This window comes from Myotis daubentonii, chromosome 2 (genome assembly GCF_963259705.1).
Source record: "Myotis daubentonii chromosome 2, mMyoDau2.1, whole genome shotgun sequence".
Classification (NCBI taxonomy): Eukaryota; Metazoa; Chordata; class Mammalia; order Chiroptera; family Vespertilionidae; genus Myotis; species Myotis daubentonii.
Genome location: NC_081841.1, coordinates 56356047 through 56383927, shown reverse-complemented (window position 1 = coordinate 56383927; position 27881 = coordinate 56356047). Strand labels below are relative to the sequence as shown.

Below are 27881 nucleotides of genomic sequence, written 5' to 3'. Positions count from 1 at the left end.
TTTAGGAAATGGGTGCCTGAGGGGGGGAGGAAAGGTGCAGGCATGCTCCTGGGAGGGAGAGCATGCTAAGGGGATGCAATGAAAAGCAGGGTTGGAGAAAGCTGCATGGAACAGAGTAGGACCGTCCCAAAACAAAGCAGGAAAAAAAGGTAGCTATGTGCTGCTGAGGAGTAAAGGGATGGTCTACCTTACTGAAGATTTTCATTTGACAGACAGAAAGCTGAGAAACTTTGGCATCTTTATTCATACACGTATAAAAACAAAACAAAAAACTTCAGTGATAGAACAAATATCCCCATTTCCCACCCAATGGGAGAGGTCTGAAGATGGATCTTTCTATCCCAATCAGAAGCTCCCCATTATTGGGTGAGAACACTTCTAAAAGTGGCTCTTGGGACCCTTGTGAATCTGTCCCTTGGGTAAGAAGTGGAGATCCTTTACAGCACATGTAAGTTATGGTTTACACAGAAATGTCCAGTTACATTTCCTTCTGACCACCCCCTTCCTGAGATGAGAAGTCTGGGTGTAGGAGGCTGTGGTTGTTGGGGTTAGACTTAATTCAGTGCAAAAACAAGACGACAATGCCCCTTATATGGGCTCTGGTTTGTGCCTGTTTTCCTTGATACCTTTAAGAGCACACACGTGGGAAGATTTTGAATCCTGGACCTGCCACGTAATCTCTCTTAAGTCTCAGTTCCTTATTTGTAAGGAACTATAAACTAGTTCACAGAATTGGTATATGGATTGAGAAAATGCAGGTAAAGTTTAGCACACTGTCTGGCACAAAAATAAATGCTCAATTAATAGCAATCATTAATATCTACTCCTGAACTTCCTTCACATGATTTAAAATTTCCCATTCTTTCCAGGGGGTTGGTCATAGCCAAAATTTTACTTTCCCTTGCCAGGTTTTGCCCTTTTTCTTTGCCTTAGGAGTCTGATGGGAAACAAAGGCACACTTTAAAGCCTAGTCTCAACAAGTTAGAGCCTGAGAGAAAGGGACATGATACTGGAGTCATCCAATGGGTACGGGATGTAAGGGAGTAATCCTTCATATCTCCAGGGAGCTCCCCTGAGAAAGTTGGAGGAATGGGATTGGGAAAGCACACAAAACAGGGAAAACCTTCTACTTTCCAGGGATTGGGAAAGTGAAGAAAGTGCACAGCCAGCTACATGCCACAAGAACTTTGTCCGAGTGTTTAAAAGCCTCCGAAGGTTGGATGGAATTGTCTAGACTGGAGGGGAAATGGGACTGAGACCTGTGAGGGAGGAACGGGGACTTGAGAGAAGAGGGGTACCCTCTAGAGGCACTAGCTGCCATCAACTGCTCCCGGAGTACCTCGGGGAGCAGGGGTTATGTTCTCTGGGCATTAGCCTTGGGGAAAAGCCTGCTGTGCCAGTAATCCGGGTTATCAAAGGCAGAGTCGGTGGCTTCTAAGCTGCGTAGAGTTTTGAGGCGGGTGTAATGGACTTGGGGAGCATGGTGTCCAGGCCCCTGGAAGGCTTTCATCTCTTCATACCCTTGTTCAGCTGCTGGGCAGGCCCCCATGGCTGCATAATCCCCCCCAGCACCTCCTCCACCGCGTCGCTTATTCATATATTCATAGTCCTCGTCGGGAGTTGTGCCAGGAGTAGGTATGATGGGCACAGGGTGGAGTGGGCAACTCTGTGTGCTGCCCAGGGAAGCGCTGAGGTCTGATCCCACATCCATGTACTCATAACCCAGCTCCTCGAGGGAACCTGGCCTTGGGGGACGAGATGGACTGTGCCTTCTCCTCCGGTTCATATATTCATACTCCTCATCTTCATCTTCTTCTTCGGTGCCCAGGACAGAACTGAGACCCACAGAAGAAAGGGTGCCTTCCCGAGAGGATGGAGTACCTAGGGGTTGAGAAGAGAGGCTAGCTATGTGGAGACATTCACAGTAATTAATAGGCAGTAGAGAGAGGAAAGTGTCAGGCCGGGCTGGGGGAGTGGGGAGGACGGGTGTGAGGAATCAGGTACCTTTGAGGTGTGCATCTGGCATGACATAACCATTCACATCCTCTTCCTCTAACCCTGGTGGGGAGAGTGGGGTGACAGGAGTAAGCAGGCTATGGCGCTGGGAATGGTAGGCACTGTCTCCACGTGGCCGCGGGCTCCGGCTCCGGCTTCTACACATGGACACCTTCTCCTGGAGCTCAGCTTCAGAGCCTGTCACGTGACCCTCAGATGACTCTGATACCAGGCGTCCCCGTGGCATTGGGTGCAGAGAGGCTGGACGGGGGCACCGTTCACCACCCCCACAAACTACAGGCTCCTAAGGAAGAAAAAAACATAGATTTACACAGCGATGAAGAAAGGAGACTGGGTAGTTCAATGCCTTCTTTTTTTTGTAGGACACTGATGAAACCTCAAAGATTTCTACGATCTCCCACACCACCCCTATCATCCTAAGACATTCTGCCACCCAGCATCTCAGCAGCCCCTGAAAGAGAACAGACCTTACCTGGCAAGCTTCCCCAAGATTACTCTGGTTCATAGGCATATATCCAGATGATGGACTTGTAAGGCTCTGGCTCTAGGATGAAAACAGAGGTTTGGACAAAGGGAGACATCTCAACATGGGTCCTTTGAGTAGTTAATCTGAGTATCTGTGGGGTTTATGAGGGTGCAGGTGTGCAGAGTGCTCAGGGAGCAGAAAGCCTTGGGTAACTGAAGCGCCTTACCCCACGTGGCCAAGTAAGTGTTCCAACTGGCAGACTGAGGGCAGAGCCTAGTGTTGTGGCCAGGTTGTCCTCCTCTGCCTCCAAGTCCAGGTCTAGGTCTAGTTCTGGCTCCAGCTCTACTTCCTCCAGTTCCTTGTTGGTCAGGGCAGGTGGCTCTGCCCCGGGGGGAATTCCAGGTCCACTCTCTCTCTATAGGGGCAGGTGATTGTTAAGGTAGATCCTGGTTCCAGCCAAATCCCCTTTGCTCTAAATCTCCTTGACACCTACTCACCTTTATGACCAGATACCGAGGTGGGTCTCGGGCCATCCTCGTGAACTCATTGGCTAGTTCTTTAAAGGTTGGGCGAATGTTCTCATCAATCATCCAACCTGGGGGTAAGATGTGGGAAACAGAGCCATGAGAGAAGGGAGTAGGGAGGGAAGCTGGATAGCAAACAGTTGGCATCATCAGGTAACTCACACTTGACCATGACCATGTAGACATCAATGGTACAGATCTGGGGCTGTGCCAACCGCTCCCCCTTCTCCAGCAGGTCTGGTACTTCAGCCAACCGCAGCCCTGCATAGGGCTCTGCCCCAAAAGTCATCAGCTCCCAAACCGTCACACCTGGTACAGGAAGACATGACTGGTTGGTGGAAAATAGTGGCAATGGGCATGAAGATGAAGGGAAGGCATGACAATCTGACTCAAGGATCTGAAGGGCTTGAAGATTCTAAGAGGGGGTCTCAAAAGGCAACTGTGGGATTTGGGCCATGCAGATAGACTGACCGTAGCTCCAGACGTCACTCTGGTGTGTGTATTTCCCAAAGTGGATACTCTCGAGGGCCATCCACTTAATTGGAGTCTGGGGGATTAAAGGCAAAGGTGTCACCAATTATTTTCACAAATTACCTTAGCATTTCTAAACCCCAAATTCTCTGCATCCTTCTCTTTGTTGCTGTCTCAACTTATATTTCCGGCATCTTCAGGTTCCCCTCCCTGAACTTATCCTACTGCATCTGCTTCCCTCTGGAAGAGACCACTGGCTGCTCCCCATCTCCCTGCTTCACTCCAGCCCCACCTCCTCACCAGCCCTTTGTGTCGCCTACCTTGGCCTCACTGTGCAGTAGCTGTTTATCATCAGGGGGCAGCAGGTCAGCCACCCCAAAATCTGCCACCTGAACCTGACTGGTTGACTTGAGTAGCACATTTCGGGCAGCCAAGTTCCTATGAACCATACCATGCTCCTCAAGGTAGTACATACCCTACAGGAGAAGGAAATATTCTCAGGATTGGGGGATCCATCACTGAGATCCAGAACCACCCCAAACCCTAAAGGTACCACTCAGAACTCCACCCTCCCTGCCTCCTCCCTGCTGGCCCCCAGCCAGGCAGTCCCATCATAGAAACTCCTCCCGGCTCCTCTCACCTTGGCAATTTGTACTCCCCAATTGAGCAGCAGCTGTGGCCCCAGGGACCCCCGGTGTTGTCTCACATGATCCAGCAGGGATCCCAGAGGCAAGTATTGAGTGACAAGCTGCAGAGATGACCCTGGGCACAGTCCCAGCAGCCGTACAATGTGAGCGTGGTCTAGGCTGCCAATGGCCAGCATATGCTAAGGGACCCGAGAGAAGAGGGGTTATCCAAGGGACAAACAGGTTCACGTACCAGGATACCCAGGCCAGGGCCTCCCCAACATTCCAGTACATCAACATGGCTCACAGGAGCTGCTGACACAGGACCATGCTTCTGCACAATTGTAACATTGACCTCTTTCCTAGTGGAATACAGAAAACCCTTCCTTCACTTACATCCGTCACAGCTTGAAAACTTTGCCGTCCACTCTTATCCTCGATGACTTTAATGCAGACTGGGATCTTTATGGATTCGCCCTCAGGAATCCACACGCCCTGGGAAGTTGTAAACAGGAGTCAGCCTAAGGCGGTTCTCCCCGGCCAGCCCTTTCCCCGGACTTTTACTTTCGGCGGGTCACCCACCTTGTGCACAGTTCCAAAGACACCTGAGCCGAGTACTTTAAGCTTCTTCAGCTCTGTCTCCTTGAAGACTCTCGCCAGGACTTTGTTAGCCTTCTCACTGGGATCCAGAGGCTCTATGCTCTGGGGAGCAGGTGGGAAGGAGGCACTCAGGAAAGCCCACTCCCACGACCCCGACTCCCTCCTCCTGCGTGGCTGCCAAGAGCAGCCGAGCCCAAAGGGTGGCAGCAGGAAGAGGAGTTGTCTTTCGTCTTCAAAAGCATTGTAGGCATATCAGGGAATAACAGACCCCAAGACAGAGGAAGTTATTTGTGATCATGAGATTAGGAATCAAGAGGGTGGGTTTTCCCTCTGATGGAAGAAAGGAGTTGGTAATCCTATCCCTTGAGTATTTTTATTCAATTCTCTATGTTTTCAAAGCACTTTCACTTACATCATCACTTTCACCATTACAGCCATCATATAAGGATGGATGTTACTATCTCCTCTGTATACAGTCATAAACTGAGGCACAGAAGGAAAGTAACTTCTTCAGAGTCATGCGGCAAATTAATGGCAAAATCGGGGAGAAAGCATGTCTCCCAATTCTCTGGTCAGAGTTATTTCTAGGGATCAAATATCGGGGGAGGAGGAGGCTCTGAAACAGGGCACTTTTCTAGAGTAAGCTACACACTCACCTCACCCCGTTCCAAGTAGCGTCTCATAGCCCTCTTATTCTGAATCCGACGCCCCCGCAAGTAGAGGATCGTGCTGCTCAGGACCACGAAAATCACTAACAATCCTACTACCACTGCCAAAGCCATCGCCAAGTGCGTTTTGCTGTGGGGTAGAGAAACCTGGCATTACCCTCGGTCCACACCTCCCTTACAATGTCATCTGTACCTGTCCTACAAGGCATGGTGCAGACCCGGGGCAAGCAGTCAACATTCACAACATACCCCTGAGCACTAAAGAGTTAACCTAAATCTGGACCTTCCGAGGCTACTGTGAGTTAATTTTAGAAAGGGAAGGCCAGAAGTCTGGATTCTTGTGCCCTGAGTCCAGGGATAGTGAACTGTATATAGAAGGCCAGAAAGGGTAGACTCAACTCTTCCCAGCAGATAACCGCCTCTCCCTCGCTTCTCTCCCGAATCCCCCCAGCTCCCTAAGTCTCCAAGCCCATCATACCTGATCATCGCCTGTGTTTGGCCTAAACAGTCCTGCAGGTCAGGCCCATTACACCTGGAGAAGAAAGTCACCGCCTTAAGTGGGAACTGGAGAATCCCACGGGACGCTCCGTTGCACCAGCGACAGCATTGTTTCAGACCCTACCACGGCGTCCCATCCTGGAGCCCACGCGCATCCCAAGACATGGGCTCCGTCCCTAGCCGGCCCCCCCTCCCTGAGTGGTGTTCATTCCAGGCCCCAAAATTGTGGTGTGATTTTGTGCTGTATTGAGTATCCCTTCCTCCAGCCCTTCACTGTACAGCTGGGAGTAATTCTCAAATCACAGTTCCTGTCTTCTTTCTCCTCCCTGCGCCCTCCTCTCTCCCCCTAGTCTGTGCTCCCTCTCCCCTGACCCCCTCTTCTTAACATCCCATCACTGACCCCTGGGTGCAGTTCTCATGGCAGGGCCGACATTCATTCTGAGCATCTGGGAACTTGTAGATGGGACCCTTGGCACCCAGCACTCCAGAGGGGCAGCTGCTCACACAGTGGGGCCCATCTCGAAAATGGGCACACTGGGCACAAGCATCAGAGCCCTGGGTGGAGAAGAAAAGGTCAGGAAAAATGGGATTCCAGGGTCAATTCCATATCTCCTAACAGGGACCAGCCCAGCCATTCAGGATCCTCCTTCCACAAACCCGAGCATTGTCTGGCCTCCCTGTGCCGGCCTGGAGGCTGGGCCATATCATTCCCTAGATTCTCCAGTGTGGCCTGCCCCCTCCCCGAGACCCTGGTGCCGCTACTGTACCGAGCCATTGCATGTGGCAGTGCCCTCCATGGGCTGGCATTCCGGGTGGCAGGGGAAGCATTCAGCCTCCTGGGCAAACTCCCGAGGCTCCCTGCCGTGAGGAAGCGGGGTAGAGGTTGGGGGCGGTCACTCGGAATAGCCCTGTCCCAGGGCCCCATCCCTCCACCCCTTCTTTTTTAAAAAATATATATTTTTATTGATTTCAGAGAGGAAGGAAGAGGGAGAGAGACAGAAACATCCATGATGAGAGAGAATCATTGATCGGCTGCCTCCTGCACGCCCCCTACTGGGTATCTAGCCCACAACCCCGGCATACGCCCTTGACTGGAATCGAACCTGGGACCCTTCAGTCCACAGGCCAATGCTCTATCCACTGAGCCAAAGCACCTAGGGCCCTCCACCCCTAATTGACTCCGTCCCTCCTGTCCGTACCCATTCAGAAAGTTGCAGTGGGTCACACAGACACCTCCTCGGCTGTAGTTTCGACAGGACAGGCACTGACCAGGGCCTGGGCCCCAGCATCCCCCAGAGGAGCAGAGTGGGTCACACACCTTGCCCTCTGCCACTGGAAAGGAAGGGGTGGGTCAGGAGGAGTCTGAGGTCTCCTTACGCTTCCAGCCCAACATCCCTCTCTCCTTGGCTCCACCCCCGCGCCCCCATCCCTACTTCCCTACTCCCACTTCCAGGGCAGAACAGTCCTTCCACCCCTCTCCCAACTCCCTCTCCCCACCTCCCCGCGGGCCTCTCCCTCACCGCAGTCTCTGCGGAGCCGGTTATGCTTGATGTCTAGTCTCTCTTCAGCAGGCCCTCGAAGCAGCCTGGTCCAGTTCAGAGAATGGTGGTAGCAGAGCTGCCGATTGGCACTTATGTAGATACGCCCAGCACTTATTTCTTTCAAGGATCGGAAGCCCAGAGATGTTATGTTTAAGTTCTTCATGATCAACAATGAGAAGCCCCGGCTGAGAACAAGGAGACGGGATGAGAGGGGAAACGACAAAAGGAAAATTTACCACGCGGACTCATTTCCGTTCAACAACCTGCTCTGGGCTACGAGACACACTGAAAGGGACTCCTCCCTCCTTCTGCCTTTTCTCCATCAAACTCTCAGACCCTTTGGGGCTGCCGTCTGAGAAAACGCCTCTCTTGATTTTCACTCACAGATGCCTAAGAGGCAGAGTTCATTACCTGGAGGTGGTATCACCTCCACACTCTTACTCACTTGTAGAGGCTTCTGCCCCCGATGGTCGTCAGGTTGGAAAAGACACTGAAGTTGTGCATGTGGGGAGGCCAGGACTGAATGTTCAGGTAGCCTGAGGGGTTGGAGAGAGGTATATGAGCAGGAGCCTTCTTCTCTCCCTCTTTCTCATCTCCCTCTTTCTCAGGTTCTCCTGGTCCCTCCCCTGTTGCTTGAAACTTGATTTTTCTCAAGTGGTTACACTACAGTTCGTGCCAATGGTTGATCTTTTCTTCTCAGAAAGGGTAGCTCCTCCCACTCACCAGTGATCTCCCGTACTGTCCGGAAGACACTGAGCTTCTCAGGGTCCAAGGCAGGGATCTTGTGCCAAGGGTCTCTGAAGAGAACGGTAAAAAACAGTCAACAAGGTAGCGGTACAGGCCATCAGCAATGAGCGCCTAACCTCAGAACTTGGTTTCTAAATACCATTCTCCACTGAAAGGACAGAGCTCCTTAGAGAAATAGCTGGGGCAGGAGAAATACAACAGGAACCTACAGCATCTTTTTTTTAATTGATTTTTAGAGAGAGGAAGGAAGAGAAAGAGAGAAACATCAATGTGAGAGCAAAACATCACATCGCTCAGTTGCCTCTTGCACATGACCAGGAATCCAACCTGCAACCTGGGAATCGAACCCGCCACAACCCAACATTCCAACCAATTGAACCACACTGGCCGGTGCAAGCCTACAGCATCTTGCAGAGAAAACTAAGCAAATGTTCAAATAATAAGCGGTCCAAGCCCAAAGAACACAGGAACCAGCTTGAAGGGGCCCCCAGAAACCCTACTAGAGACAACTGGACACCAAAATAATGATTGTAAAAGATTATAAACCATTGAATAAAACAAATACCCACACTGACTAGATAGATCAATAGAGAGATAAGTAGGAAGGGAAGACTCTTCCTAACACTAGAATGCCAACAAATAAATGCAGAAGGAATAATGGAATTAGAAAATAATTATCTAGCAATTCTCATTATAAAATTAATTCAGGCCGTAACCGGTTTGGCTCAGTGGATAGAGCGTCGGCCTGCGGACTGAAAGGTCCCAGGTTCGATTCTGGTCAAGGGCATGTACCTTGGTTGCGGGCACATCCCCAGTAGGAGGTGTGCAGGAGGCAGCTGATCGATGTTTCTCTCTCATCGATGTTTCTAACTCTCTATCTCTCTCCCTTCCTCTCTGTAAAAAATCAATAAAAATATATTAAAAAAAAAAAAAAGAAGCAATTACCCTTTCTTTAAAAAAAAAAAAAAATTAATTCAGGCAAAATCTCCCCACAAGATACTTATTAAGCCCTGGATGGTTCCGCTCAGTGGTTACAGTGTCAGCCTACGAACCAAAGGGTCTCAGGTTCGATTCCCGGTCAAGGCCACACACCTGAGTTGCAGGTTCAATATCCGGCCCACTATGGGCGCGTGTGGAAGGCAACCAATCGATGTGTTTCTCTCACATCAATGTCTCTCTCCCTCTCCCCCTCCTAAAAATTCAATGGAGAAAATATTGTCATGTAAGGATTAACAACAACAAAAAACATGCCTGGCAGCAGTGGCTCAGTGGTTAAGCATCAACCTATGAACAAAGGGGGTCACGGATCAATTCCCAGTCAGGGCACAAGTCTGGGTTTCGGACTCGATCCCCCTGATTGTGCAGGAGGTATCAATGATGATTCTCTCTCATCATTGATTTTTCTATCTCTCCCACCCTCTCTCTCCCTTCCTCTCTAAAATTATATATATACACACACACACATACTAGAGGCCTATTTCACGAAGAGATTCATGCAATAGGTCTTCCTTTCCCCTGGCTGCTGCTGGCACCGGTTTTCCTCCGGCACCCGGGGCTCAGGCCTTCGCTCTGTCCAAGTTCTGGCTGGAGCTGGCCTCGGAAACGTCAGGCCTCACATACTTATATATATATAAAAAGCATAACTTGGCCCTATCCGATTTGACTCAATGGATAGAGCGTCAGTCTGTGGACTGAAGGGTCACGGGTTTGATTCCAGTCAAGGGCACATGCCTGGGTTGCGGGCTTGATCCCCAGTAGGGGGTGTACAGGAGGAAGCTAATCAATGATTCTCTCTCATCATTGATGTTTCAATCTCTCCCTCCCTCTCCCTTTCTCTCTCTGAAATCAGTAAAAAAATATTTTTTAAAAAAAGCATAACTTGAACAGGAATGTAAAGTACAGCAAAGTTTTGCAATATAGTCATAATACTGCAATATGTATGGTGCCAGGTGGGCACTGAAAATATCAGGGGAACACTGTAAAGTCTATGATTGTCTAGCCACTATGCTGCACACCTGAAACCAATGCAAAATAATACTGGAAGTAAACTGTAATTGAAAATTTTAAATAATAAACTTTAAAAAAAAATTTTAAAATATATTTGTATTGGTTTCAGAGAGGGAGAGATAGAAACATCCATGATGGGAGAGAATCATGGATCAGCTGCCTCCTGCATGCCCCACACTGGGGATCCAGCCATGACGTCCTGGTTCACAGGTCGACGCTCAACCACTGAGCTGCGCTGGACAGGCGATAAACTTTTTTTTTTTTTTTAAAGCATAACTTAGAGACTCTAAGTATGAGGAACCATCACAAAATCCAAACTGAGGAAGGTTCCACCTGTTACCTGACCTGTACTCATCAATAATGTCAATGTCATGAACTGTTATAGATTAAAGAAGACTGAAGAGATATAACAACTGAATACAATGTGTGATCCAGGACATTGTGAGACAGAGTGAAATGTGTGTGTAGAAAGAAAGAGAAATAATAAAGCATCTATATGTATAAAAGCCTAAGCAACCATAACTACCGGTCGACCAGTAGCTATGACATGCACTGACCACCAGGGGACAGACACTCAATGCAGGAGCTGCCCCCTGATGATCAGTGCACTCCCACAGCCAACCTCCCATGGCCAGCCAACCTACCTTGGCCCCCGCCACCCACCCCCAATCCTTCCAGCCCCATCCAGCAACCAGCGGGCCCCCGGGTCCCTGGCCAGCAGCCAGCAGGCCCCAGCTGGCTTGGCCCCGATTGGGACTGGGCGAGACAACCTTGATAAGCCCTAATCACCAGCCAGGCCTAGGGACCCCAGGCCTCTAGTACGGTATAATGTTAACACTTGGGGGATCTGGGGGATCTGAACAAAGAATGTATAGGAAATCCTAATACCATTTTTGCAACTTTAGTGTAGATCTAAAATTCCATCAAAACAAAATTAGAAAACAGGTGGCTGTAATGTCACACACACACATATACGCACACACTTTAAACGGATCAGAAAGTCCCTTTGCTCTCTGTGGCTCTTCTCTAAGGAGCAGAACTAGGGGAAATAGCTGGCAGATTTTTATCTAAATTTAAGAAAACTTTAAGGAGGACACAATGTTCCTGTCCCTTGCCATTCAGCTGGGTGATGTCAGACTGCTGAGGGTATGTCTGAGGGGGCTCACGCCCTCGTGGAGGCTGAGTTAAGCACTGTCAGGTCCTTTGTGATTTCCAAGATTTTATGATTTAGTTTCCTAATCAGCTTCGCATATGAAGCGTGAAGCCGATGCAATGAACTGTGAGGGGATGTAGGGGGTGGGGGTACAGGAAGAGAAGGCAGAATCTCTAACCCATTGAGGCCAGTGATGAGAAAGTCCAGGTTGCCCAGGATCTTGGTGCAGTTCACAAATCCATCAATGTTGCTCGAGTCCACAGTCTGGTATCGGCTCCCGGAGCCGGTCCCCTCACAAGCTGCAAACAAAAAAAGAGACTCAGTGAGGGTTGAGGGAGAGGGTTGCGTAGTCTCAGGGTAAAGGATGTCTTTTCACCAACTTCCTTACCTTTGGGGCACAGCCCCCCACAAGGTTCACATATCTTGAGTCCATTTTTATCCACTTCCATCTTGTCAGGAGGACAGGCCCTGACACAGGACGTCTGATCCACCACGAAGTTGTCTAGGGAAGAGGAGGGCACCCACGGAGGTGAGGGAGGAGCTCTGCCGCTCCCGCCTGAACCTCGCTCCCTCCTGCTCTGCGCTGGATCTGCCCCAACCCACCACCCAAAGTTCCTTCGTGCCGTCCTATGGATTAGGAAGGCCCTTTGCTCTGTGCTGTTCCAAGGAGCAGAGCTCGGTGCAATTGCTGGGAGACACGGGGAAGGTCATGAGAGGCCGGGACACAGGGGTCATTCCCTGGGGCTGGTGGATGAGCACAACCGTTTGCCCTCCAAGGCCCCTACTCACCACCCAACTCGATCCCTTTTGCCTCCTACAATTTTGTCTAAACTACTGGTTCCATTATGGTTTCTTCCTTTCAGATACTCACGGGGACAGCTGGCTACACAAACTCCTCCATACTGATACTTGGTGTGAGGGTTGGGTTCCAGCTGGAAAGTCAGCTTGTTGTAGACAAGAGGCTGCGGGCACTGGCGTACACAGGCTCCACTGTCATTGAAGAGCCGGCAGGCCTAGGCACACAGGAGACTCATAAAACTCATGCTGCATTAGGTCCCCCTCCTCCCCCCAACAAAGCCCACATGGCCACCCCAGAACCCAGGCAAATGGTGCTAACAGTACGTACAAAGCAGTCGGTGTCCTGAGGGCCTGAGCAGCCCCCTGCGCACTCATCATGGCAGCACTGGTTGGGGTCGGGCCCAAAGCAGTGACCATTACACTGAGGCGCACAGATGGTCTTGGTCACTAGGGAAGGAGAGAAGGCTTGCCTGTCAGGGTTCTCAGCCCTGCGTTCTGAGGCCCCGCTCACCCTCCTGCCCTCCAGGCTCATCCCTACCCACCATGGTGGCCAGGCTGGGGAGGGCAGGGATATGAACGGGAATGAATTTAAGGATTTTAGAGGGAAGTAAACGCACATGTCTGGCAGTCTTTTGGTCCGGGACCCCAGCATCGCCCCTTGCAGACCTCATGACACGGCTCACCTAGTCGGGAGGGAAAGCAACACAAGAGGCCATCAAGGATGAGAGAAAGACTTGCCTGAATCAACAGGGAATGACGTCAGCACACAGGCACCTGAGCCCCAGGAAGCAAAGAGCCAGGCAGCGCCCCTCCTTGCCCATGCAGAGCAGGGTGGGGCTCAAGCGAACCTGTCAACAAGGGGTGGAGCCACGCCTCCACCTCGCCCACAGGGCAGCTAAAGGGGAGGGTCTGGGGCAAATGCCAGGCTCAGCCCCAGGCCCAACCCCGGCACTTGGTTCCTTCTTGGCAAACTGAACCCAGGAGGTCTGTACGCGTGTGAGTGGACAGGCAGGAGCAGATTGCGGTCAGGGGTAGGTAGGTTCTGAGGAAAGGGGAGGTGGTGGTTGTGGAAAGCGAAATGGATGGAGTCCAAAGATCTGGCTTCCCCACTTAGTGCAGAGTCTTTGGCCCCTTTTCTTGACATACTGCTTCTGCGGTTTGGATCCCGGGGACTGACCTGCTCCCTCCTGGCAGGCTCCTCGGGTCTAGGGCCTGAGGTGTTTGCTCAGTGGAGAGGAGGGTTCAGGTTAGGGTTGATGATGACGGAAAGGAGTCACTCTGGTTTGGTGGGGACGGGGGAGCAATCCTGACCAGGGCCACTCACAGCTCTTGCCATTGTCCTTCACCACGATCTCGGCGTCTCGGTCCCTCACGATGTCCCTCCAGTCAATGGTGTCCATGTGACAAAGTTTATCATTCTTCTCAATATACACGCCCCCTGACAGAATCTCTGCGGCAGAGAAGTGACAGGGTTAAGGGCTGCAGCAGGCCTCCTCCCCTTAACCTCCCCACTTCCAAATGCCCCCTCCCCCCAATCTTAGGAGCAGGGAAAATGGGGCAGATGGGCATGTCCAACTAAATCCAAAATGCAGAGAAGGCTGGCCAGGGGAGGCAGAGGAGGAGCTAGGCTGAAAGAAACCCCCGCCTCCTCAGACACCTGTCCAGATCCGGTTTAGCCAGTGGGGGAGGGGAAGGAAAAGGAGTGAAGATTCCTGACTCAACACCCCACCCCCTTCCCCTGCCCTACCTGTGTGTTTTTCAACTGACTGGGACAGAGAGAAGCAGAAGCTTGCCAGGTGGTACTTAACCCCTATATTCCTTCAGCGTGTGGGGAACTGGGAGGGGGGAGGTAGGATTCCAATTCCTGGGGAAGGAGGCATCTCAGGGTACACTGTACTTTGAAGTTAGAGGAATGTGGCTCACAGATCCAGCTCCAGTTCCAGCCCCACCAGGACATAAGGGCGCTCCCCCTGGGCAGAGGCCCCCAGTTCCCGTAAAGGACTGGTGGCCTTTGAGATGAGTGGTCAAAGTGGGCGGCACCTTGGGAAGGGCACCTGAGAGTGAGCAGTCCTGGACTGTCCCCAAGGAGGCACCTGCCAGCGGCAGGCTGAGGGGCAAGACCAGGAATCACCAGGAGCTGACCTGTGAGCTGGGTAAAGCCGAGCTGGCGCAGAGCGTGGCTGGAGTTGGTGTTGTAGTTCAACATGACGAAGATGGCAAACTTCCCGTCGTACACCTGGGTGCCCCGCACCACGCGGAGGTTGGGCAGGGGCAGCGTGGAGAACTCGTTCATGGCCACGAGCACATAGCCGGTCACTTCTCGAATCCACTGTGATGGAGCCGATGGTGTCAGGGAGAGATGAGACAGGACAAAACGTCTCAATCCCCTCTCCCTCCATGAGGCATTCAGGAACCCCTCACTCCTCTAATCCCTTCTGCCAGTGAAAAGAGGCAGCAGAAATGATGGAGGGATTCTGGTCTCCCACCCTTTCCTTCTCAGAGCTCCTCATGCCAGGGGGGTCCTTGCTTGGTTCCTTACCCACTTCCCCCGGTGCCTCTCGGTCCTCAGGTGTTTTTCTACATCAGTCCCAGCGTAGAACACCACCCTGCCCCTGTCCCTGCCCCTGCCCCTGCCTCTGCCCTTCTCTCGGCCAGCCCTGGTGTATCCCCGGTTACAGAGGCCAAACCAGAGGTCCCAGAGTCCAGTCACTGTCCCCATAAACACACAAATTTGGATCTTAGGGACTTTCGGGTCTTAGAAAGGCTCAACTCCAGCAGAGGGTGGCCCTGAGGAAGGGACGGTGTCTGTGGGGAGGAGAAGGGGGGACAGGTGGAGGAGGTCGGGCACTCTAACCTGCAGGAAGGAGAGGTCAGCGTTGTGTCCTGTGAGCACAATCTCCAGGTTCCCCATCACAACCTCACACCTCTCGTACTGCTTGTGCAGGGTCTGGTATTGGTTCTCAGCATCGCCGGTCACACTCAGGCCGTTCAAAGTCCCGGGACACACTGTTCAAAGTGGAGCAGCAGGAGTGGCAGAGGGCTGGACACAAGTTTTCAGCCCCGTCCCCTGAGACCACCCTCTGGGTTGCCCTTTTCCGGAGATCTTCAACAGGATCAGGGGGCTGCCTCCACCCCTCACCCCTTCAGATAGACACGAAGGCCTTTGTTGTTAGTCTGAGAGCCTGAACTTTCTTTTCCCAGAACCCCCCTCACCATTCCCCAGAACAGGAAGGTGAAAAGGTTTCCGTTTTCCACCAGACCTCCTCGGTGCCTCTTTCGGTTCCTAGGGGGTTAACCAAGGAGGATGTAGGGCTTCTCCCCCTCCCCCGGACAGAAGTTAGAAAAGGACACAACTTGGTCACCCTCCTCCTCTTCCCCTCCCCCTCCACCCTCTACCCCCGTCCTGCCTCTAAGTCCTGGAATAAATATCTCTTTGGGCTAGCACACAGCCCCTATTGTGTCTACCCAGGGTGGGATGGGGGCAGTGCCTGGGGCCACAGCCCAGCCCACAATGAGGCGATTCTATATAGGAGGAGGGGGCTGCCCCACCCTGTCCCCAGACACCCTGTCCTCGGCAGCACCCCCTCCACCCTCAAGTCTTGGGCTCAGACAAGTGATCTCACTAGAGGGGGGAGCTCTGGGGCTGGTGGTGGGGTCAATGTGAGCTTTGTCTTTAAAGCTGCAAGATAAGGAGCTGGTTGCCTACCCCGCAACCCCCTTCCTAAACTCTGGCTTCCTTCGCGCTCCCTTCTCCTATCCCAACACACTCCAGCCCCCTCAGCATCACACTGTCCAGCCTAGAGTGTTTTCCAGCAAATGCAGAGGCCTGGAGGGAAACAGCAGCAGACTCCCGCCACACTAAGCCAGTTTTATTGTCAAAAGATTCATTCAAAAGCCTTCCAACATGGCAACCCGCACTGACATGAGGTAGAGCCTAGACTCGAGGTCCATGAGGCCTGTTGGCCTTGCAGGACCTAGAAGCTACAGGAAATCTTGACCTTGAAGCCCTATTCCTATCTCTTTCCTCTGGTTCGTGAAAGAGGGGGTGGGGGTGGGGGTGGGGCTGAAGAGATACCACCTGTTCCAACCACCCTTCCCTGAGGCGGTGGCAGCTTTAGTGGGAGGCAGGAGCAGGAAAGGAGGGAGAGTGGGAAGCCGGTGAGGCCCCAACTCCTCCTCCTAGACTAGAGACACCCTTACTCTGACCACTTGACCTTTGAGGGCACCCATTCCCTCTAACTCCCCACAAAGGGAAGGGACAGACTGGCAGCTCCCAGAAGAGCCTGGGAACTCCAGGGTCCTTGGGCTGAGAAGAAATAGACTAGGAAAGGTTAGTCACTTCTGGAACAGCCCCACCCCAACCCCCTTCCCGGCAGGACACCCCCTCTTCCAAGTCAAGGCGCCAACCCTTCTCTCTAGATAAGGGAGGAGCCAAGATTACTGCCCAGGGAAATGGTGTGTGTGTGTGTATGTGCACACACTCGCACGACACACATACAGAGGGTCATGTACATAGCTCCCCTTCGGGCCAGGAATCTACTGGTTCTGTCCCTGGGTTTCTTTATTAGGAGGTATTTCAGGTGGCTCCATCCATCCCACTGCCCGTTGTGCAGCCTGGGAGTCTGTGTGCTTGGAAGGCTGCAGTGTTGAAGGCCCAGTTCCTGCCGCCCAGAGGATAAAGTCCATAAACAGGGAGCAGAGGGCCAGGGCGGGAAGAGCGTGAACACCTCTGAGGAGGAACCAGGGAGCTTGGGGGAGGGGCAAGGGGAGAGGAATTATAAAAATCCATTCAGTACTCAGGGACCAGGGGCTCAGAAGGGGCACTGTCACAGGCCGTCCTTTGGTGGAGAGCCCTGGGGTGGGTCACAGCAAGAGTCTGCAGCCCCTCCTCAATCAGAGGCCTCCTCTCCAGCGTCCCCCACCCCCACCACAGCCAGGACAAAGGGGCTATAGAAGGACTGAGACAGGGCCGGATGCCCAGAGACGGCAGGGACCCAGATAAGGGGTAAAAACACCCACCCGAGCCTGCCCCCTGGCTCCCTCGGGGAAGGTGGCCAGGGCCTTAGGCTCCTGGGTTCCTGGTTGAAGATGCCGAGAACCTGGAGAGGACAGTGACAGTCACTGTCCTCTGTCCCTACCCTAGTTCCCAGGTCCCCCGCCCTCCACCACCAGCTGGGAGTGTTCCGCATCTCAAGATCCCAGGGTCTAAATTTAGGCCCAGCAACTGTGGGAGAAGCACAGGTGTTTCCTCCCACTCCCACTCTGGGGTAGGGGCCCTGGGTGGGTCAAACCCCAAGCTGAGATCTAGGGGGAGGGGAGACCAACAGGATTCCTCCAAGGCCAGCAACACCAGCACCCCTCAGGTGTCCAAGGTCCCAGGGATACCCAAAGGGGTGGGCTCCGATGGCATGGGAGTGGGAGGAGGAACAGAGGAGCAATCTGACTCCTAGACACAGAGACAATAAACAGAATGGGGTGAGGGAGAAGCTGAGTCTAGGAAGGACTCCCCGGGACATGAGGCTCTGAAGGTGGGAGGGACGCCCTGTTAGCCCTCCGGTTGCGGGAGAAAAGACAAGCAGTGATAAATACAGGCCAGACGTCCCTGACCCTACAGTTCCTGGCTCTGGGCCTTGTACCTAATAGATGCTCAATAAATTTTAATTGATTTGATCTGGGTCTTGACAAAGAGAGGCTGGTGGGTGAAGTTGGGGACCAGCCAGCTTTATAATTTCGAGGGAAAGAAGACGGTCAACCTGTGCAGGGCCTCTCCCCTGAGGTCACCTGGACTTGGCTCCCTGGTTCATCCCAGCCCTCCCAGGGCGGGCTCCCTCGCGGAAGAGGAGGTGCCGCTCTTGTTTTCCCAACACTGGAGAACAACAACCCCCTCCACAGCTCCGCCCTGTCGGCAAAACAACAAAATTGGAGGTTGATGAAAACCTGGGGGTGGGGGCAGGAGGTCGGGGAGCAAACAGACCCCACCTTCCTCCAAAATCACCACCTCCAACCACCTCACGTTTACAAGAACCAGGGTCTCGGCGCCCCTCCCCGCAGGGCCCCCCAGAAGGGTGCACGGTTTCGGCATCAGCCCTGTCGTAAGGAACAGATTAAGGAGTCGGCGACGCGCTGGGGAGGTGGTGGGGGCGCGGGTGGTGCAGGAACGCGCCCGCGAAAGGACCACCCTGAGAACCGAGCCTGACGGTCCCCACCCAGGTGGCCCCAGCTGCCCCAGGGCCACCCCGCCCCGGCCTCGCTGCCCCAGGACTCGGCGCACTGGGTCGGGGGCCCCAGGGTCCGAGCCTGCGGATGCTCCCGCGCCGCTTACCTGACTGCGAGTTGCCCACCTCGGAGCCCCGGGCCAGGCTGAGGAGGAAGCCCAGCACCTGCAGAGCCCGATGCGCCCTCATGACTCCGCGCGCAGGGGGCGCGCAGCGCAGCCGAGTCGGCCCGGGAGCCCCGGGACTAAGACATCGAAACCAGCCACCTGAGTTCCCGGCGGGCTGGCAGCGGCGGCAGAGGAGTTGCAAAGTGCAACCGGAGCCGGAGCCAGAGTCCGGGGCGGGATGGCAGGGGAGGGGTGTGTGTCTGCGAGGGAAGGAGGGAGCGCAGGGGGAGGGGGTGAGTCACGGCCGCGCCCCCGCGGGCGCGAGGCTGGAGCGAGGGCTGCGGGAGCCTCGCCCGCCGCCTGCGCCCCGTGCCCCCTGCCTGGCGGCTGGGCCAAACGGGTCGAGGAGGGTCTCGTCCCGAACTGTCCTTCGGGAGTAGGACTCAAGAGGGGTCAAGATTCCCAACACCCCCAAATGCCTGCTGAGGGTAAGGTAATGGGGTGGAGAGAGTGCGCCAAAGCCCGGCCCCTGAAAGTTGGCCGCGCCCATTAACCAAATCACTCAACTCCCCTAGCCGGTTGGGTCACTTGGGGATGTTTCTCTCCGAAAAGTGAATGTTTCTCTGTATTTGGGGGGCTGGGGAAGGGTGTTTCCTCGTGCTCAGGTCGCCTCCGTTTCCTCGGAGACCCCTCGAAACCCCATCATTCATCCACCCTGCTGAGGAACCCGAGCCCCAAGGCCGCGTGAAATTGCACTGTCTCCGGCCGCTTCCTCCTCCAGACCCGGCGCCGGCCGGGCCTCTCCCGGGGATTTGGCTGGGGGGCGGGGGTGGTTTCCAGCCTGGGAACAGACCCGAAGCCCGCCTTCCCTCTTCCACCCCGGGGGGGCTCCCGCACCTGTCGCCGTCCCCTCTGCTGCCCCCCACGGCCGCCTGGGAGAACAGCTGCTTCCCCTTCCACACGAGCCGGAGCGCGCCGTCGGGGCGCCTGGAGTTCTGCTGCTCTGCGGGGACGGAGGTGGGCACGCTGTCCCCACCAGGTGCGCGCACCTCCGCGGGCGCCTTCCTGCCGGGGCTGGCGCGGGGAAGGGAGAGGAGGGGCGGTGAAGGGGGGCGTGGAGAGGGCTCTAGACACTGCGGCCTCGGATGGCCGGGGTCCCCGGCATCTCCAGCACCACCCCGCATCCTGGCCGGAGGCGGTCGGGTGCCCGGCCAGCCTCTGCACGGGCCCGCGGGTCGCCCCCTGGTGCCAACCCGCTGCAGTGAAGCCCCACAATGGGTATTCCGGGGCTCCCCCAGAGGACCTAATTATTCTCTCCAGAGTTTCAAGCCTGAAGACGTCAAGAACAGTTGAGCTCTAGCCGGTTTGGCTCAGTGGATAGAGCGACGGCCTGTGGACTGAGGGCTCCCAGGTTCGATTCCGGTCAAGGGCACATGCCCGGGTTGCGGGCTCAGTCCCCAATGGGGGGCGTGCAGGAGGCAGTCGATCAGTGATTGTCTCTCATCATTGATGTTTCTCTCCCTCTCCCTTCCTCTCTGAAATCAATAAAAATATATTAAAAATAAAAAATAACAGTTGAGCTTTAGTGAAGAAAAATTTCGCCGGTAGCTAAAATTCTTGAAACTTACTGTGTATTACTAGGGCCTGCTCTCTGCTGAAGGCTTACCTTTGCTCTAGGGCGTTGGCCTGGCCCTGACTACCTGCATAACAATCCTAACACGGCAATAACAACATCAATGAAACATTAACGTATGCATGCACAACCACTGCATTTGCAAGCGTTTCCTACAACTTAGAGAATGCTCCACTTCACATAAAAATGTGTGCTAGCCAGACATCTGTCCACAGTTTATGGAGCTGCAAAGGTGTGACTTCCCAAGGTCATCCACCTGGTGACAGGGTGGATGAGTAGGAGGGGCTCGGGTTTTTGCCCAGGATTTCTTTATGTCACACTGAGACCGGAGCTTCATCTGCTCAGAATCAAACCCCCATCAGATAACTGAATTACATGCCAGGTTAAGGAGCCTTTCATTTTATTACTCACCCACCTCAACCTAGTGTTCAAGGCCCTGATTCGGAAGGAGGAAACCCCTTTTAGTTTTTTGTTTATAAAACAGTCGTATCTATCTATTAAGGTTGTTGTTCAGATTTAATGAGAAAAGGCTGGTAGAGCTCTTAATTACTGTGCTATGCTGGATCTTTAGAAGCATTCAACGAATGCTTGCTGTATTTAGTCCTACTATCACCAGCCCCTCCCTTCTCCCTCCCCAACTAAATCCCACGATGCGTTGCTGGTATCCATTCTTCAATACATAGAGAAGCATCCAGCTAAGAGCATCAGGGATATAACCTGGATAAAGCTGACCAGTAAGGGTGCTACCCTGACTACATAACTAAAGGAAGGCTTTGTTCACAAAAGCTCTCTGCACTTACCTGGCACCATTTACTTTTCCTTACTTTCTTTTAAAATATATTTTCATTTATTTCAGAGAGGAAGGGAGAGGGAGAGAGAGAGGGAAATATCAATGATGTGAGAGAATCATTGATTGGCTGCCTCCAGCACGCCCCACACTGGGGATGGCGCCCACAACTAGGCATGTGCCCTGACCAGGAATCCAACCATGACCTCCTGTTCATAGATTGATTGATGCTCAACCACTAAGCCATGCCAGCCAGGCTACTTTTCCTTACTCTTTTTTTTTTTTCTTTTCCTAATTGATTTCAAAGCAGAAGAGAAAGAAACATCAATGATGAGAGAGTACCATTGATGAGTTGCCTCCTGCATGCCCACAATGGGGAATCTAGCCCACAACAGGGGCATATGCCCTGATTGGGAATTGAACTGTGAACTCCTGGTTCATAGGTCGTCACTCAACCACTGACCCACACCAATCAGGCATTACTCTTAATTGATGACTTTGGTTCTAATTTTACTGTGAAAATTAAAAGTAACCGGAAGAAAACATCCTATCTTTCTACCACCAATCTGGCCAATTTTCCTCCATCCTGATTCCATCTTGTTACAATGGATTGTCCTTGCTGCTATTAGACCAACTCTCACTCCCCCATTCCCACCTCTCACCCCACCCTCCAGTTCTACACCTCAGCCCATTCCTTGCCTTTCTCCTGTACTGTTCTCCTATATTATTCCCCTTTTCCTATATTACCCAATTCTCTCTGTACTGGATCATTCCCATTAGCATACAAATGAGCTGTAATATCTGCCATTAAAAAATACAATAAAACAAGTAAACTTTCTTTTACCCCTTGGGCTTCTAGTCCTGTGCTCCTAACTGCGGCAAGATGTTCTGTCTTGTGGATTCCTACTCTGATTGCCTCTAGTTTCTGGCTACCACATCGATGTTGCAAGAGCAATAAAATGCCTTTTTACTTGTCTCCTTTGGTTCTGTGATAACTTCTTGTGCATATTGAGCTGCACACTCTGGAATATCACACCATCAGCCATGGGGTTTCTGTATCCCAACTTCCTCACCAATACTTGACATTATTCAAGTTTCCTTTTTTTTTTTTCATTTGCCATGAATTAAAAATATTTCAATGCATTCCCTTTTCCATGCCTTTTTTTTTTAAGTTATTATCTGGAAACTAATCACATGAAACTACAGAATTTTTTAGAGAGAGAGAGAGAGAGAGAGAGAGAAAGAGAGAAAGAGAGAGAGAGAAACATCGATAAATAAGTTGTTCCACTTAATTATGCATTCATTGGTAAGTTCTTTTTTTAATATATTTTTTATTGATTTCAGAGAGGAAGGGAAAGGGAGAGACAGATAGAAACATCAATGATGAGAGAGAATCATTGATTGGTTGCCTCCTGCATGCCCCCCACACTGGGGATTGAGCCCACAACCTGGGCGTGTGCCCTTCACCAGAATTGAACCTGGGACCCTTCAGTCTGCAGGCCTGTCCACTGAGCCAAACCGGCTAGGACGATTGGTAGGTTCTTGTATGTGCCCCGATTGAGGATCAAACCAGCAACATTGGCATATGGGGATGGTGCTCTAACCAACTGAGCTAACCGGCCAGAGCAAATTTTTTCTTGACCCATTTTGCTGTTTATATTTTCCCAGAAATCTATTTCATCTAGGTTTATAAACTCATTAGTGTATGGTTATTAATAAATACTGTTATTTTATTTATTTAATTTTTTAAAAAATATTTTTGACTTCAGAGAGAAAGGAAGACAGAGAGAGAGAGAGAGAGAGAGAGAGAGAGAGAGAGAGAGAGAGAGAGAAACATCAATGATGAGAGAGAATCATTGATTGGCTGCCTCCTGCATGCTCCCCACTGGGGATCAAGCCAGCAACCTGGGCATGTGCCCTTGACCTGAATCAAATCTGGGACCCTTCAGTCCCCAGGCTGACACTCTATCCACTGAACCAGGTGTCCTCAAACTTTTTAAACAGGGGGCTGCCGGGAGCCGGTCCATCCTTGCTGTTTCAAGGGACCTGGCATATATGGCATACTGTTCTTAATATGTTTGCTCACCTTCTTGGCACTATGTGTTTTAACCAAGGTCACCTCTCTGAGAAAGGTTGTTTCCCCAGGTAGGGATTTTCCCCTGAAGTTAGGGAGGGAATAAAACCCCTTAACTAAGTGCCAGGCAGGTAATTAATCATTTTAACTACAAACAATCATGCTTAAGCTACATAATCTTTACTCCCTGGAATGGAGATAAGAAACGCCCTAACCTTTGGAATAGAGATTGATAGGATTGGAATCAACTGGTATAAATACAGATGTAACAAGACAACAGGACACAGAACCTAGACACAGAACTTAGACACAGAACCAACACAGAACCTAGAGACAGAAGAACTTTGCTGGAGAGAACATGGCAAAAGATCCTGGACAGAAACTGGAGACAGAACCTAGAGACAGAACCTAGGGAGAGAACATGGCAAAAGATCCTGGACAGAAACTGGCAACAGAACCTAGCGAGAGAACCTGGCTGAAGAACCTAGAGACAGAACCTGGCTACAGAACCTGGCTAGAACATGGCAAGAGAACCTGGCTAGAACCTGGTGACTGAACCTGGCTGAAGAACCTGGACAGAACCTGGCTGGAGAACCTAGAGAGGGAACATGGCTACAGAACCTGGCTGGAGAACCTGGAGAACCTGGCTGGAGAACCTAGCAAGAGGACATGGACACAGAACCTAGCAAGAGGACATGGACACAGAACCTGGCTGGAGATCCTAACCAGAACTTCGCTGGAGATCCTGATCAGAACTTGGCTAGAGATCCTGGCTAGGCTGCTGATCAACTGAACGCTGTCTCCGTGTCATTCCTTCTTCGCTGACTCCGTCCACACCTTTGGAGACCCCTGGACCTGCTGGGGTCGGACCCCAGCAGGGGGCCAGTTCACTGTCCCTCAGACCATTGGAGGGCCGGACTATAGTTTAAAAAAAAACTATGAACAAATTCCTATGCACACTGCACATATCTTATTTTGAAGTAAAAACACAAAACGGGAACAAATACAATATTTGTATTTACATGTGGCCCGCAGGCCGTAGTTTGAGGACCCCTGCACTGAACCAAACTGGTTAGAGCTACTGCTATTTTTTTAAAAATGTGTTGTGGCCCTGACTGGTGTGGTTCAGTTTGTTGAGTGTCATCCTGTGCACCAAAAGTTTGCCGGTTCAATTCCCCATCAGGGCACATTCCCACGTGCAGGGACAGCCCTTGGTTGGGGTGTGTATGGGAGGCGACCAATCAATGTTTCTCACATCAATGTTTTTTTCTCTCCCTCCCTCTCCCTCCCGCTCTCTCTCTCTAAAGTCAATAAAAACATATTTTTAAAAATCTGTTTTGCCCTAACCAGTTTGACTCAGTGGATAGAGCGTCAGCCTGGGGACTGAAGGGTCCCAGGTTCGATTCCGGTCAAGGGTATGTACCTTGGTTGCGGGTGCATCCCCGGTGGGGCGTGTGCAGGAGGCAGGTGATGGATGTTTCTCTCTCATCGATGTTTCTAACTCTCTATCCCTCTCCCTTCCTCTCTGTAAAAAATCAATAAAATATATTTTTTAAAAATCTGTTTTGTTGTCTGTGTCCCGTTTTCTTTCTGTATTTTGTCTATTTGTATGTTTTTGTTTTCTTTTTTTTTTGTTTTTTGTCTTTATCATTCTAGCTAATTCTCTTTGTTTCTTTTCTAGTTCACTGATTATATCATTGATCTGTTTCTCGCCCAATGGCGTAAACTGGGCCCTCTCTAGAGAAGAAACCTGGGTTCCCCATGATCAATGCCGGGGCCCTGCGGGCAGGCGAGGGGATTCCAAGGCAGTTGCTGGGCGTGGAGGCCACAGGGGCATAGGCTACCAAGGAGACAGAACTAAACCTCACACACACTGCTTGGCCCTGGAGGATGGATGGTTAGTCAATGACGGGTAAGATTCCTCAGGGAGGAACGACCTAAGACAGGCACAGTCACAGAGGGGCCTCAGGAGAGAACTTGGGGGCCAACAGAGGTGGGGCAGATCCTCACCCCCCCCCCAACTATGCAGGGGCTTGAACACTCTCCCCTTCTGAGGGAGGTCTCCTGTCCCCATGGCTGCTTCTCGATTCCCATGCCCAGCTCAGATCGGGACCCAGATAACAGAAAGAGACTTAGCCCAGCCGAGATCGATACCCAGAGAACAGAGACTTGGCTAACAGAAGCTACCCTATATCTAAATACAGCTTAACACCAGGAATGCTCAGGGCCTTCTCAAGGATGCAAAATAATCCTTTCCATTAATATTTACAGTGTAAACTAAGATTGTTATTAGAGTATTAAATCTAACAGTAATATAGTAATCAAGTTTTCAGATTAATTAAATTTTGCTAATTAATATAAGTAATTATTTAAGAAGTATTAATCAAAATTTTCATTTCATAGTAAAATTGCTTAACATGCAATGAATTTAAAGCAGTTATATTTTTGTGCTTAAAAACAAAGAAGGGGGATCTGTTGGGGGCCAGATGTAAGCTGGCAAGGTCCTTGCACCTGAAGGGGCTAGCAAGGCTGGGACCCTTACCCACACAGTTTTCCCAGACTTGTTTGGATGGTGGTTATCAGTAGAATGAGAGCAACCTTTGTAGAATGAGAACAGCCTTTCATGGCTTACCAAGAAGTCTGTAACTATTTACTGAGATATGCTGTACTGAGAACTTGTCCTTCTGCTGTGTCCCTCCCTTAGAGATTAAGAGGAACAAAGAATACATTCCTCTTGACAGACCTCCTATTCAGTGTGTTGTGTATAAATAGGATTGTATAGCTAATAAACTTGCTTCAGTTCCTCGAGAACTGGAGTCCTCCCGATCCCCCTTTCCTGTCTTTCTTTCTTTTCTCATTTCCCACCTCCCTACCTCAGCCCAACTCAACCTGTCAGGCTGGCCCTGACACCTTTCCTCTCTGAAGTCAATAAAAATATATTTTTAAAAAAATCCCACTCTTTGGTGAGCAAGTATTTACCAAGGCATCTGACGTACTTATACTTCCTGCTCAACCAGTCCAATTTGCATAATGTTATAATATAGCAGGTCAATGTAGAATGATTATTTTATTTTATTTTATTTTATTTAGAATGATGTTTTGAGAGAAGCCCAGCTACTCAGGTATTACCAAATTATTTTATGACAGAGGTCAAGAGAGTTCACATAGCCCTGGGCAAGGCTGGACCTGGTTGTCTTTTCCAAATGAAGGTGACTGTTTCTGTTCCCCTCTCTGATAAGGATGGAAAAGAATGCACTTGCCAAAACTGAAGTTGCATACCCTGTATCTGCTAATCTGCTAATGGTACCACACGTGGCAAAGCAGCTGCGATTGGGAGAACTTTGTTGAGTATGAAGTCATTTACTGTCATTGACAGGATCGGTCGGGTTTTGCAGGAACCAGATTGATGAATTAAATAAAGTTATGATGGGGACTCCTGCCTTTGCATTCTTTTTATTTTTACTTATTTTTTAAATTTTTATATATTGACTAGAGGCCTGTTGCACAAAGAGATTCGTGCAATAGGCCTGCCCTTCCCTTGGCTGCTGGCACCAATTTTCCTCTGGCACCTGGGACCCAGGCCTTTGCTCTGGCTGGGTCCTGTGAGCCCTTGCTGCTCAGCCGGCTTCAGGGCCCTTTGGCTTCGCTCCACCGCTTGGAGCTTACGTATGCAAATTAATCACCATCTTTGTTGGTGGTTAATTTGCATATCACCCTGATTAGCCTATGGGAAGCATAGGGAAGGTACAGTTAATTGCCCTTTTTGTCTTTTTTTTTTTTTTCAGTTTAAGTTTTTAATGAAAGTTGTATATAATATTACTTTATTCCTGCATCTTCTCAATTGTTTCTTCCTTGTATTTTCCGTTTTCCTTTCCTACTTGGCGAGATTTGGCTTTACGTTCGAGGATCTTTTTGTGGTCTTTGTCCAGCTTTAGTCTAGTGATAACCACCTTGCTGGGGCGAATGCCCACGTGAACCGTTGTCCCATTAGCTTTCCCCCGTTGCGCTCGTTCCATGTAGATGACGTGTTTCTTCCTGTAAACCTGGGCTACTTTGCCAGTTTGCTGCCCTCCGTAATGTCCTCGAACAACCTGAACCTCGTCATCCTTTCGGGTGGGCATGGACCGAACATTGTACTTCTGTCTCAGCTCTTTGGAAAGAGGAGACAACATGATCTTCCTTCGAATGTGGGAAGGTGCATTGAAATGCCTTTTACGGTTCTTGCTCCGGTCAGAAGTCACAAAGGGGTTGAACTTCATTTTGACCGCTGGCACTCCTACCATGGCCGCAAGAGGGAAGAGCACCCTTTTTGTCTTTTATTAGATAAGAGTGATTTGTTGTTAAAACATTTCTTGGTTGATTCCTGGTTGTGCCCTGACTCGGGATCGAACCCAAAACCTTAGCATATCAGGATGATGCTCTAACCAACTGAGCTACTCGGCCAGAGCACATTCTTTGAAATTATTATTATTATTATTATTATTATTATTATACACTCCACAGGTCTGAAATTACTTTTTATACCTAGCATGCCATGAATTCACAGGGAATGGATTCCAGCAGCCCAGCCGCCTTCCCTTTGGTTCTCATAAAGTGTGCTTCTCTTGCACCTCAGTTGAACCCAAGTACCTTTACCTTCGGTTCCCTTCTTTTCCTAACCATTTTACTTTACATATTTCAGGAAGCTATCTCAGCTCTTAAGAGTGCTTAGTGCCCTAACCTGTTTGGCTCAGTGGATAGAGCGTTGGCCTGCAGATTCAGGGGTCCCAGGTTCGATTCCAGTCAAGGGCATGTACTGTGGTTGCAGGCATATACCCAGTGGGGAGTGTGCAGGAGGCGGCTGATCAATGTTTCTCTCTCATCGATGTTTCTAACTCTCTATCCCTCTCTCTTCCTCTCTGTAAAGAATCAATAAAATATATTTTTTAAAAAAGATTGCTTAGTATGCTC

At 51.0% G+C, this 27881-nt stretch overlaps 2 protein-coding genes and 1 long non-coding RNA gene across 7 annotated transcripts; 1 reads left to right on the top strand and 2 right to left on the bottom strand.

Moving 5' to 3' along the window:
- Positions 1-221: 221 nt before the first annotated feature.
- On the bottom strand, positions 222-18683 carry ERBB3 (erb-b2 receptor tyrosine kinase 3). Of its 4 annotated transcripts, none has more exons than XM_059683223.1 (28): positions 18438-18683; positions 14970-15121; positions 14258-14444; positions 13440-13565; positions 12733-12798; positions 12444-12562; positions 12189-12330; positions 11706-11819; positions 11496-11616; positions 8134-8207; positions 7856-7946; positions 7390-7595; positions 7069-7201; positions 6637-6727; positions 6270-6424; positions 5850-5903; positions 5360-5501; positions 4686-4805; positions 4500-4598; positions 4118-4303; positions 3798-3953; positions 3478-3553; positions 3169-3315; positions 2980-3077; positions 2709-2897; positions 2489-2560; positions 2005-2296; positions 222-1881 (listed from the first exon to the last, which is right to left on the bottom strand). In XM_059683223.1, the coding sequence occupies exons 1-28, from the start codon at positions 18517-18519 to the stop codon at positions 1355-1357; spliced, it is 4017 nt and encodes a 1338-aa protein (XP_059539206.1). In that variant the 5' UTR covers positions 18520-18683; the 3' UTR covers positions 222-1354. The 4 variants fall into 4 exon arrangements, with proteins under 4 accessions (XP_059539206.1, XP_059539205.1, XP_059539207.1 ...); XM_059683222.1 differs by having other exon boundaries at positions 2005-2299; positions 18438-18682; XM_059683224.1 differs by lacking the exon at positions 5850-5903 and having other exon boundaries at positions 2005-2299.
- A 5-nt stretch (positions 18684-18688) lies between these two features.
- LOC132227747 (uncharacterized) lies at positions 18689-22000 on the top strand. 2 transcript variants are annotated; one of them, XR_009451230.1, is made up of 3 exons: positions 18689-18925; positions 19103-19454; positions 19758-22000. It is a non-coding gene; the product is annotated as an uncharacterized LOC132227747 (long non-coding RNA). The 2 variants fall into 2 exon arrangements; XR_009451229.1 differs by having other exon boundaries at positions 19736-22000.
- A 4691-nt stretch (positions 22001-26691) lies between these two features.
- LOC132226159 (large ribosomal subunit protein uL24-like) lies at positions 26692-27224 on the bottom strand. The gene has a single exon (XM_059681018.1). It carries the CDS (start codon positions 27212-27214, stop codon positions 26753-26755), a length of 462 nt encoding a protein of 153 aa, XP_059537001.1. The 5' UTR covers positions 27215-27224; the 3' UTR covers positions 26692-26752.
- Positions 27225-27881: the final 657 nt, after the last annotated feature.

Excerpts from the sequence above, each read along its gene's own strand:
- LOC132226159 (XM_059681018.1), bottom strand. The coding sequence starts at position 27,214 with ATGGTAGGAGTGCCAGCGGTCAAAATGAAGTTCAACCCCTTTGTGACT.
- ERBB3 (XM_059683222.1), bottom strand. The coding sequence starts at position 18,519 with ATGAGGGCGCATCGGGCTCTGCAGGTGCTGGGCTTCCTCCTCAGCCTG. Across the intron at positions 13,566-14,257 it reads CGGCTTTACCCAGCTCACAG|AGATTCTGTCAGGGGGCGTG; the intron begins GTCAGCTCCTGG and ends TCTCTGCCGCAG. Across the intron at positions 3,078-3,168 it reads CTACATGGTCATGGTCAAGT|GTTGGATGATTGATGAGAAC; the intron begins GTGAGTTACCTG and ends TCTTACCCCCAG.